The sequence below is a fragment of the Lepidochelys olivacea genome (genome assembly GCF_965140295.1).
Source record: "Lepidochelys olivacea isolate rLepOli2 genome assembly, chromosome: 11".
NCBI lineage: Eukaryota > Metazoa > Chordata > Testudines > Cheloniidae > Lepidochelys > Lepidochelys olivacea.
In genome coordinates, this window is record NC_140421.1 from 63,165,107 (window position 1) to 63,177,652 (window position 12,546).

Sequence of the window (12,546 nt, forward strand, 5' to 3'; positions counted from 1 at the left end):
CTCTCATTATTTCATTCATCCAATCTGAATTTGGATTGCAGTTTGGTGTGGGTACGAGACATCACATTAATGTTCTGTCTTTCTGTTCTGGAATCAGTCTACATACATCTCCTGAATTGTTGCCAAATGTGGTTGTGACCAGAGTGACTCTTACAATTATGATGGCAAAAAGTTCTAACTCCCTGATTTCACGTATTCATAATTTTGCAAAGCATTCACCTTTTCACTGAAACTTTTCTTGCTTGATTTTGAAGCATAATTTATTTTTGAAACTTTGAGCAAAATCCTTTTAATCATATTGGAATTATGGGTATGTCTACACTACGGAATAAGGTCGAATTTATAGAAGTCGGTTTTTTAGAAATCGGTTTTATATATTCGAGTGTGTGTGTCCTCACAGAAAATGCTCTAAGTGCATTAAGTGCATTAACTCGGCGGAGTGCTTCCACAGTACCGAGGCTAGAGTTGACTTCCGGAGCGTTGCACTGTGGATAGCTATCCCACAGTTCTCACAGTCTCCGCTGCCCATTGGAATTCTCGGTTGAGATCCCAATGCCTGATGGGGCTAAAATATTGTCGCGGGTGGTTCTGGGTACATATCGTCAGGCCCCCCTTCTCTCCCTCCCTCCGTGAAAGCAAGGGCAGACAATTGTTTCGCGTCTTTTTTCCTGAGTTACCTGTGCAGACACCATACCACGGCAAGCATGGAGCCCGCTCAGGTAACCGTCACCGTATGTCTCCTGGGTGCTGGCAGACGCGGTACGGCATTGCTACACAGTAGTAGCAACCCATTGATTTCTGGCAGCAGACGGTGCAGTACAACTGGTAGCCGTCCTCATCGTGTCCGAGGTGCTCCTGGCCACGTCGGCTGGGAGCGCCTGGGCAGACATGGGCGCAGGGACTAAATTTGGAGTGACTTGACCAGGTCATTCTCTTTAGTCCTGCAGTCAGTCCTATTGAACCGTCTTATGGTGAGCAGGCAGGCGATACGGATGGCTAGCAGTCGTATTGTACCATCTTCTGCCGGGCAGGCAAGAGATGAGGATGGCTAGCAGTCGTATTGTACCATCTTCTGCCAGGCAGGCAAGAGATGAGGATGGCTAGCAGTCGTACTGTACCATCTTCTGCCGAGCAGCCATGAGATGTGGATGGCATGCAGTCCTTCTGCACCATCTTCTGCCAGCCAAAGATGTAAAAGATAGATGGAGTGGATCAAAACAAGAAATAGACCAGATTTGTTTTGTACTCATTTGCTTCCCCGCCTCCCCTGTCTAGGTCACACTGCAGTCACTCACAGAGAAGGTGCAGCGAGGTAAATCTAGCCATGTATCAATCAGAGGCCAGGCTAACCTCCTTGTTCCAATAAGAACAATAACTTAGGTGCACCATTTCTTATTGGAACCCTCCGTGAAGTCCTGCCTGAAATACTCCTTGATGTAAAGCCACCCCCTTTGTAGATTTTAGCTCCCTGAAGCCAACCCTGTAAGCCGTGTCGTCGGTCGCCCCTCCCTCCATCAGAGCAACGGCAGACAATCGTTCCGTGCCTTTTTTCTGTGCGGACGCCATACCAAGGCAAGCATGGAGGCCGCTCAGCTCACTTTGGCAATTAGGAGCACATTAAACACCCCACGCATTATCCAGCAGTATATGCAGCACCAGAACCTGGCAAAGCGATGCCGGGCGAGGAGGCGACGTCAGCGCGGTCACGTGAGTGATCAGGACATGGACACAGATTTCTCTGAAAGCATGGGCCCTGCCAATGCATGCATCATGGTGCTAATGGGGCACGTGCATGCTGTGGAACGCCGATTCTGGGCTCGGGAAACAAGCACAGACTGGTGAGACCGCATAGTGTTGCAGGTCTGGGACAATTCCCAGTGGCTGCGAAACTTTCGCATGCGTAAGGGCACTTTCATGGAACTTTGTGACTTGCTTTCCCCTGCCCTGAGGCGCATGAATACCAAGATGAGAGCAGCCCTCACAGCTGAGAAACGAGTGGCGATAGCCCTGTGGAAGCTTGCAACGCCAGACAGCTACCGGTCAGTTGGGAATCAATTTGGAGTGGGCAAATCTACTGTTGGGGCTGCTGTGATGCAAGTAGCCCACGCAATCAAAGATCTGCTGATATCAAGGGGAGTGACCCTGGGAAATGTGCAGGTCATAGTGGATGGCTTTGCTGCAATGGATTCCCTAACTGTGGTGGGGCCATAGACGGAACCCATATCCCTATTTTGGCACCGGAGCACCAAGCCGCCGAGTACATAAACCACAAGGGGTACTTTTCAATAGTGCTGCAAGCTCTGGTGGATCACAAGGGACGTTTCACCAACATCAACGTGGGATGGCCGGGAAAGGTACATGACGCTCGCATCTTCAGGAACTCTGGTCTGTTTCAAAAGCTGCGGGAAGGGACTTTATTCCCAGACCAGAAAATAACTGTTGGGGATGTTGAAATGCCTATATGTATCCTTGGGAACCCAGCCTACCCCTTAATGCCATGGCTCATGAAGCCATACACAGGCAGCCTGGACAGTAGTCAGGAGCTGTTCAACTACAGGCTGAGCAAGTGCAGAATGGTGATAGAATGTGCATTTGGTCGTTTAAAGGCACGCTGGCGCAGTTTACTGACTCGCTTAGACCTCAGTGAAACCAATATTCCCACTGTTATTACTGCTTGCTGTGTGCTCCACAATATCTGTGAGAGTAAGGGGGAGACGTTTATGGTGGGGTGGGAGGTTGAGGCAAATCACCTGGCTGCTGGTTACGCGCAGCCAGCGGTTAGAAGAGCGCAGGAGGGCGCGGTACGCATCAGAGAAGCTTTGAAAACCAGTTTCATGACTGGCCAGGCTACGGTGTGAAAGTTCTGTTTGTTTCTCCTTGATGAAACCCGCCGCCCCTTGGTTCACTCTACTTCCCTGTAAGCTAACCACCCTCTCCTCCTCCCTTCGATCACTGCTTGCAGAGGTAATAAAGTGATTGTTGCTTCACATTCATGCATTCTTTATTCATTCATCACACAAATAGGGGGATGACTACCAAGGTAGCCCAGGAGGGGTGGTGGAGGAGGGAAGGAAAATGCCACACAGCACTTTAAAAGTTCACAACTTTAAAATTTATTGAATGCCAGCCTTCTTTTTTTTGGGCAATCCTCTGTGGCGGAGTGGCTGGTTGGTATGTGGCCCACCCACCGCGTTCTTGGGCATCTGGGTGTGGAGGCTATGGAACTTGGGGAGGAGGGTGGTTGGTTACACAGGGGCTGTAGTGGCAGTCTGTGCTCCAGCTGCCTTTGCTGCAGCTCAACCATACACTGGAGCATACTGGTTTGGTCCTCCAGCAGCCTCAACATTGAATCCTGCCTCCTCTCATCACACTGCTGCCACATTTGAGCTTCAGCCCTGTCTTCAGCCCACCACTTACTCTCTTCAGCCCGCCACCTCTCCTCCCGGTCATTTTGTGCTTTCCTGCACTCTGACATATTTGCCTCCACGCATTTGTCTGTGCTCTGTCAGTGTGGGAGGACAGCATGAGCTCGGAGAACATTTCATCTCAAGTGCTTTTTTTTTTTTCTTTCTAAGCTTCATTAGCCTCTGGGAAGGAGAAGATCCTGTGATCATTGAAACACATGCAGCTGGTGGAGAAAAAAAAAGGGACAGCAGTATTTAAAAAGACACACTTTATAAAACAGTGGCTACACTCTTTCAGGGTAAACCTTGCTGTTAACATTACATACATAGCACATGTGCTTTCGTTACAAGGTCACATTTTGCCTCCCCCCACTGCGTGGCTACCCCCTCAACCCTCCCCCCTCCCTGTGGCTAACAGCGGGGAACATTTCTGTTTAGCCACAGGCAAACAGCCCAGCAGGAATGGGCTCCTCTGAGCGTCCCCTGAAGAAAAGCACTCTATTTCAACCAGGTGACCATGAATTATATCTCACTCTCCTGAGGATAACACAGAGAGATAAAGAACGTATGTTGTTTGAACGCCAGCAAACATACACTGCAATGCTTTGTTGTACAATGATTCCCGAGTACGTGTTACTGGCCTGGAGTGGTAAAGTGTCCTACCATGAAGGACGCAATATGGCTGCCCTCCCCAGAAACCTTTTGCAAAGGCTTTGGGAGTACATCCAGGAGAGCCGCGAATGCCAGGGCAAAGTAATCCTTTCACATGCTTGCTTTTAAACCATGTATAGCATTTTAAAAGGTACACTCACCGGAGGTCCCTTCTCTGCCTGCTGGGTCCAGAAGGCAGCCTTGGGTGGGTTCGGGGGGTACTGGTCCAGGTCCAGGGTGAGAAACAGTTCCTGGCTGTCGGGAAAACCAGTTTCTCCGCTTGCTGTGAGCTATCTACAACCTCCTCATCATCATCATCTTCTTCGTCCCCAAAACCTGCTTCCGTATTGCCTCCATCTCCATTGAAGGAGTCAAACAACACGGCTGGGGTAGTGGTGGCTGAACCCCTTAAAATGGCATGCAGCTCATCACAGAAGCGGCATGTTTGGGGCTCTGACCCGGAGCGGCCGTTTGCCTCTCTGGTTTTCTGGTAGGCTTGCCTCAGCTCCTTCAGTTTCACGCGGCACTGCTTCGGGTCCCTGTTATGGCCTCTGTCCTTCATGCCCTGGGAGATTTTGACAAAGGTTTTGGCATTTCGAAAACTGGAACGGAGTTCTGATAGCACGGATTCCTCTCCCCATACAGCGATCAGATCCCGTACCTCCCGTTCGGTCCATGCTGGAGCTCTTTTGCGATTCTGGGACTCCAACATGGTCACCTCTGCTGATGAGCTCTGCATGGTCACCTGCAGCTTGCCACGCTGGCCAAACAGGAAATGAGATTCAAAAGTTCGGGGTTCTTTTCCTGTCTACCTGGCCAGTGCATCTGAGTTAAGAGTGCTGTCCAGAGCGGTCACAATGGAGCACTCTGGGATAGCTCCTGGAGGCCAATACCGTCGAATTGTGTCCACAGTACCCCAAATTCGAGCCGGCAAGGCCGATTTAAGCGCTAATCCACTTGTCAGGGGTGGAGTAAGGAAATCGATTTTAAGAGCCCTTTAAGTCGAAATAAAGGGCTTCATCATGTGGACGGGTGCAGGTTTACATCGATTTAATGCTGCTATATTCGACCTAAAGTCCTAGTGCAGACCAGGGCTATGAAAGGATTTTAAAAAAATGTTTTTCTGAATTAAAAAAAAATCCTGACAATTTTCATCCTGATAGGATAAAGAAAAATGATTAACTTTGAAATGTCAAACTTAATAGGTAAATTCATGGTGTGTACTTTGCTTTGTTCTTTTTAAATTAGTTGTCAAACATTCCATCTGTGCCAGTACCTCTTTTAACAATGTAGATTTGATGGGAGAGGCTGCAAAGTTATGCCTCAGCACCTTGAGGCATCCTTCATCCTGATCAGTGTATTGGTATAATCAACCCATGTTTAAGTTTGGTGCTTTAACACATTGATTTGATGGTGCTTAGCACCTTGAGTGAGGCATTGCCAGATGCCCAGGTTGATCTGTCATAGAAGATACTCCACAATTCCAGATTCTGTCAGCTTTGCCCTTGGCTTCAGGCAACAACTGCAAGAGGTTTCCAGTTTCTTGTTGGGCCCACATGTTCTGGAGGAGGAATGCAGAGGGGGACAAGAACAGGACTGGGCGAAGAAGTGGTGGGGAGACTAGATTGGGATAAGGAGCCTGGGAGAGGAAGGTTAGGAGCTGGCTGTATGAGGGGACTGGCTTGTCAAGAAGACTGGGACCCCAGAGTGGAAACAGCTGCCGGGGACAGTAAGACTGAGATCTAATGAAGAGTTGTGAGGGAATGGGGCAGGAGACTGGGACCAGGAGCCTGAGGAGGGAGTCTCCGACTAGGAACAGTGTGGGGTGGATGAGAGACTGAGATGGGATGAGAAGGCTGGTGGGAGGACTGGGGCTCGCTGGTCAGGGAGACTCTGATGAGGAGTTTATGGAGGAAAAGTAGGACTGGGAGCTATGATAGTGGGGAAGACTGGGACTCAGATGGGCAATAAGACTGACTGGGATGAAGAGTCCAGAGAAATTGAGATTGGGACTGTCTACATGAATAGGCTGGAATTAGGAGTTGGTTTGGGGCTGGGGGAAGACAGGACTGAGGCAGGGACAGGCTGGAAGGAATGAGAGTACAAGGGATCAGGCTTGAGGGGAACATGCAAAAGAGTCTGTAACTATTTAAATTATTTTCCCCATAGAAACAGTAATGAACCAAAGAGTCTTCAGTCTCAACATTTGTGTTATCAGCAAATATCTGTGGAATCCCCAGCAAAGCATGTGACTCTTCCCCTCTGGTGGCTGTTCCACATAGAGGATGAGAAACTGCTACTGTTGTCAGTTACTCCATTAGTTCATGTGACGGAAGTCTGTGGGGTGGCTTTGAAGGTTACAGCCATGATGATGGCCTATCTGGGTGTCAATGCCACATGGTATAATTTGGTTTTTCAGTTTGCTGTTCTAAAACCCAAGGAAATTGTGCATGCGCGCACACACACCCCTCCATTAAAAGAATAGTTTTAAAGTGGCAGAAAATGCCAGAACTGTGGTTGCCTGTGGAGCGTTAACATGGCTCCCTTAAAGCTGCATGAGTGACCTCAATTCTGACATTTTCTAACTTTTGAGTACTTGACTTTGCAACCCTAACATTCTTTTTATGTAGTTTTTTTTCTGTGTAATTACTAATTACATTGTGCAATCTTAATATATGCATATGGATTCAATATGACTTTGTAAGTGTGTGGCCTGATCCTTTGTTTCCTTATGCAAATTTTTTACTTTGTATCATTCTGTTTTACCATTTGAGTTATGTAGTGAGAAAAAGGGTTCAGAGAAATTATTAAACCCACTTTGTTAGTGGTGCTCAGGTCAGTTTGGTTTGAAACAGCAGCAGCATAGCAGGTAAAGTTAGGGTGCCACCGGGAATCAGTGGCATTTATAAGCTCAACAGTTAGACCAAACGGACTCTTGCCACAAAGTCTAATTACATCTACAAATATGAGATATAAAATTAATCCAGAAGCAGTACTCCAAAATGATATGGAAAAGTTTTCGTCTGAAGATTAAAGACTTTTGGTGGGATTTTCAAAAATGGCTAATGGAGTCAGATATTCAATTCCATTGAAAGTCAGTGAGAACTGGATGCCTAATACCCTCAGACATTTTTGAAAATCCCATCCTATATGGTCATTGCTATATGCCGTGCAGATGAAGTTAATGTATCCTGTAGAGCTAATAGAAAAGGAGGACTTGTGGCACCTTAGAGACTAACAAATTTATTTTTTAAAGAAATTTCTGTGTGCTAAGGACCTCTGGGGCAGAGCCTCAAACTGGGTCTGGACCTGGGTAAGCAGTAGTCAGTAGGCCAAGTAGAGGGTTGGAGCATGGCTGCTCCTGTGAACCCTGCAGACTTGCGTTCAAGGCCTGTGCATCATGACACAGAGGAGACAATCAGCAAGATTCACACTTGAATCAACCAAAGCTTCAGGAGCACTTCCCATTAGACTGGCTTTCCAAATGGCAAGTCTCATAGTCTCCTGCACAGGATTACTTCCTGAAATCAGTTTGCATATGAGGAAACTGATGAGGTTTATGCTCCAGGTCTAGAATTACTCTCCAGATGTAATGAACGGGAGGGTGTGGGTTTCCAACAGTTTGATATTCCATTAAATGGTAGTTCTAGAAATCCAGTCTGACTTTAAAGACAGAATTCACTATTCCAAATAAAAAATTACCAAAATGGATGTGATCAGGAACACCTTATAGCTGAGGGAACCTGGTCCAGCTCAGATAGGAAACAAATACATTTCTTAGCATTGAGGACAGCCCTTCTGGCCTTTCAGAATACAGTAGAAACTCAGAGTTACGACCACCTCCGGAATGGTGGTTGTTTATAACTCTGAACAAAATGTTATAGTTCTTTCAAATGTTTACAACTGAACATTGACTTAATACAGCTTTGAAACTTTACTATGGAGAAGAAAAATGCTGCTTTCCCTTTTTTTGAGTAGTTTAACTGTATACTGTATTTGGTTGATTTTTTTTGTTTGTTTTTGTCTCTGCTGCTGCCTAATTGCGTACTTCCAGTTCCAAATGAGGTGTGTGGTTGCCTGATCAGTTTGCAACTCTAGGTTCAACTGTAGGATACGAAGCATTTATATTCTGTTCATGGCATAAAAGGAGGATGAGTCTTTGAGGATCAGGAATCATATCTTGATCTTGGATGGGACCTGAATCTTGTGATTCAGGCATATACTGCTCTTCCTGTTGAGCCCTAGAATTCAATAGATCCATGCTTTTCTTTGTAACAAAATCTGCTTCACAGTCATCAGCACCTCTGCTAGTAGAATATGTGAAGAACAGTACCCTGTGTATTACATGATGAAAAGATAATACTCCCTGGCTTAATATTCAAGGTCCTTTCCTCCTTGCAAAGAATATGTCTTCCCTCCATGTTGCCCAGATCCAAAACATCTGCAATGGACACATTCTTTGGTAGAGAAAATCTGCCGAGTTGCAGTTTGGGCTTCATTTACGTTTCTGAGACACTGCAAACTGAATTTCCAAGCCTTTGCATATGTATCCTGTGCGAAGAGAGTGCTCTGGCCAGTAGACCCAGATGATGGACCAGATTCTGCATTCCAGTGAGCTGTGCTGAAGGGAAACAGGTGGAGTAAGGGGCACCTTTTGGTCGTCCTCTATATTTGGATCAGGTACCTGCCTCACCCTCAAGTAATTTAGAGCAGTAATTAAACTTCCTATCTAAATTCTGTCCTCATTTGGCAACAGTGACAGATCTCATAGATCAACATTCAAGGCAGAATGTGGGATGAGACTGGTCAATGCCAAAACAGCAAGCATTTGAAAGAAAGCAGAAACTTATTACAGATGCCCTAAGTTAAAATACTACCGGCTTGGAGAACAAATGACACTACAATGTGATGCAGCCAAGAAGGGACTAAGGGTAGCTGTGTTGCAGAAGCTGCCGATTGCATACACCAGTAGAGTTTTGGTAGAAACTGCGGAAGGGTACATCCAATTAGAAAAAGAATGATTGGCTGCGGTGTTAGGGTAGAGTGATTCTACCAATATGGTCACCCTATAAAATAATACAATCAGACCACAAACCACTAGAGACAGTTATGTTTAAGCCTCTCCTTAGTGATTCCAAAAGGTTGCAGTGCATATTGATGTGTCTCCAGCATTACTAAGTAGAGCTCAGATACTATCTAGGCTGTTTGCTAGTGTCGTTTGGCACAGTGAGGCAGAAACTTGTGCCAGGCATTGGGGAGATGCTAGCACTGGGAGACAGTGCAAGATGATTAGGATGCTGTCCATCAATATGATGCACTGTCTCACATAATTTGCATAACTGAGCATGTGAGAAGTGCTATGAACATATGTTTAATTGCTTTACTTTATAAGGGCCAAAGTGCCCAAAGTCTTGTTGGATTGAGCGCTAATTCATTGTGGTTGGGGCATTGAAACTGTCCCAGATATATAGACTGAGACAAAGGGCTGGTGGGGATAGGAGAATATCCCTTTATGGTTCCCTTCTCATCTGCTGGGCAGTGGCAGCAGGGCAGTCTGGGAACACCAGGACCAATGCTGCTCCCACTCCCCCAAACACTACATGAAGCAGAAGCCCCTCTTTCCATGAGTGGAGCCAGCCCTCTGGCACCCAAGTCTTTAGCTGTTGGAGTAGCCAGCATGTTTCCACTACACCCATGATCAGTGATGAGCTGCCAAAATCTTAACAACCAGTTCCCTCCTCACCCCAGGAGGAGGTCGTTGCCCACCCCTGCCCCCCAGGACTCCTGCCCCATCCAACCCCCCGCGTTCCTTGACACTCCCCCCAGGACCCCTGCCCCATCTACTCCTGTCCCCTGACTGCCCCCAGAACTGGGCAGGAGGGTCTCATGGACCACTGTAGTGGATGCCCACACCACCCCTAAGAGCCAGAGGGACCTGCCGGGGGACGAGGTGGGGAGTCCTGGCATTGTTTACCTGGGGCAGCTCCCAGGAAGCATCCGGCAGGTCCCTCTGCCTCCTAGGGGCGGGGGAGCATAGCTGGGGGGAGCAGAGGGAGCGGCCGCTCCCCCCACTGATTACATCAAAAGTGGCGCCTTAGGCACTGACTCCGGAAAATTTGGTAGGTGCAGAGCACCCACCGGCAGCTCCCTGCCCCGCGCCCGGCCCCCAGCTCACCTCACCTCCGCTCCGCCTCCGCCCCTGAATGCACCGCCCCCGCTCTCCTTCTCCGTGCCCTCCCCCCCCCCCCGGCTTCCCGTGAATCAGCTGTTCGGCGGGAAGCCTGGGAGGGCTGAGAAGCAGGTGGCGGCTTCCCACTCAGGCTGAGGGTGGTGGAGGTGAGCTGGGGTGCGGAGTGGTTCCCCTGCGCCGCACCCCCCCCCAGGTTACCTGCTGCGGTGCGGGCGGCCCTCCTCACACCCCCCTCGCCCCAGCTCACCTCCGACTCCCTGGGCCTGTGTGCGAAGCCGCCTCCTGCTTCTCAGCCCGCCCCGGCTTCCCGTGTGAACAGCTGATTCGCGGGAAGCCTGTGGGGGCAGAGAAGCAGAGCGGGGTGGTGCGTTCAGGGGAGGAGGTGGAGCTGAGGTGAGCTGGGGCCGGGGGTGGGGCGGGGCGGGGAGCTGCTGGTGGGTGCTGTGCACCCACCAAATTTTCCCCTTGGGTGCTCCAGGGCTGGAGCACCCATGGAGTCGGCGCCTAAGGCGCCACTTTTGGCCGGTTAAATTTAGAAGCCCTTTTAGAACCAGTTGCCCCTCGCGGAACAACCGGTTCTAAAAGGGCTTCTAAATTTAACAACCGGTTCTAGTGAATCGGTGCGAACCGGCTCCAGCTCACCACTGCCCACGATCCCCTCTAGTATTAGGGCTGTGTTTTATTCTTTTTCCTCATCTCTTTGACAGAATGGGGACTTTTGCGGAGGGAGAAGGAGTTTTCAGGCAAGGAAGTGTAGGAAGGATAAAGGGTGAGATTGAGTTGAGAAAAGATGAGATGTGAAAGAAATAGGGGATAGTCCTGCCAGGATATTAGAGGCTTTGAAAAGAAATGTTAAAAGAGTTACTAAAATAGTTTGAGTTTGTAAATGAAGGTTGAGTAAAGAACTAATATAATAGTTAGGAAGAGGGGTGATTAGGGTTAATAGATAATCTGTAACATGTTTTTTCTCTCTATAGACTTCAAGGTCCTGGGACAGGCACTGTGTCTGTGTGTTGTTTTGGTATGAATAATAAATATAATACTTATTTGAAAACAATAATGAAACTAACCATACATTGGTCAGTTAGATCCAGTGGAAACAAAATGCATAGAATCAGTTTATATTAATTTTAAGTATTGTATACATTAAAAACAAATGAAATCATACTAATGTAAGACTAACATAATGAAAAGGAGTACTTGTGGCACCTTAGAGACTAACCACTTTATTTGAGCATAAGCTTTCGTGAGCTACAGCTCACTTCATCGGATGCATACTGTGGAAAGTACAGAAGACCTTTTTATACACTCAAACCATGAAAAAATGGGTGTTTTCCACTACCCATTTTTTCATGGTTTGTGCGTATAAAAAGGTCTTCTGTACTTTCCACAGTATGCATCCGATGAAGTGAGCTGTAGCTCACGAAAGCTTGTGTTCAAATAAATTGGTTAGTCTCTAAGGTGCCACAAGTACTCCTTTTCTTTTTGCGAATACAGACTAACATGGCTGTTACTCTGAAACTAACATAATGGAAATTCAGCCAGTGAGTCAAATTCCCCCAAGTCTAAAGTCTTTCTTGCCTCAAAATGCAACAGCTGGAGACAGCTGTCTTGATTCTTTTAATTTCCTAGGTTAGAAAAAAATGATTCAAGGTTTTCAGCTAATATCATAAAATTACAGTGATTACATCTACATTTTTGTTTCTGTTTTTAAGAAATACCACACAAAATCTTTCTTTTTTTTTTTACAGTGATCTGTTATCCTCCGATTATGTGGAGATTCACTATGAAGACGGAAAACCACAATTTTCGAAGGTACATATATATATTAAATAACAGAGACTTATTCCCCTCTCCCCCATACAATGATAATGCAGTAAAACACAAACTTTCTTTGTTTTTTACAATATTTATCAAATACCAGAAGGCATTTACCACATATCTCAAGGAATTGTGATCTTGTCTAGCTGATGAAGATTCTTCAGCAGATGACTGGAGCAAAGTTGTAAAAAGTGTGGGCAGTTAGCCACAAACGAAAGTGCCAAAGATGAAAGCTACACTTTCTAAAGTATAATTTTTTTCAGTTGCTCCCACACCAGAGGTCACCATCACTAAATTCTTCATTAAACATTTACCAGTCCTTCGCATAAAGTGCAAGACTAAGTTGTAACGGAAAGTCAGTAAACAAACTTACAATGGCTTTTCTTTGCAAGAGTTTTTATAAAACCATGAATCAGAAAAATACATACTGAGTGAAATTCACCCCTCTTCAGAATGTCAGCAGAAAGCCTATGCACCACT

The 12,546-nt window shown here is 46.9% G+C and overlaps 1 protein-coding gene across 6 annotated transcripts in view; it reads left to right on the forward strand.

Moving 5' to 3' along the window:
• The window catches only part of ADAM23 (ADAM metallopeptidase domain 23), a 270,352-nt gene that overhangs the window by 148,395 nt on the left and 109,411 nt on the right, over positions 1–12,546 (forward strand). For all 6 annotated transcript variants that reach the window (XR_014713559.1, XM_084643108.1, XM_084643111.1 and 3 more), the window contains exon 4: positions 11,997–12,060. Coding sequence is in view for 5 of the 6 variants with exons in the window: in XM_084643108.1 (XP_084499234.1) it covers positions 11,997–12,060 (64 nt within the window). In the remaining variant the exon portion in view is untranslated. The remainder of the gene's footprint in view (positions 1–11,996; positions 12,061–12,546) is intronic.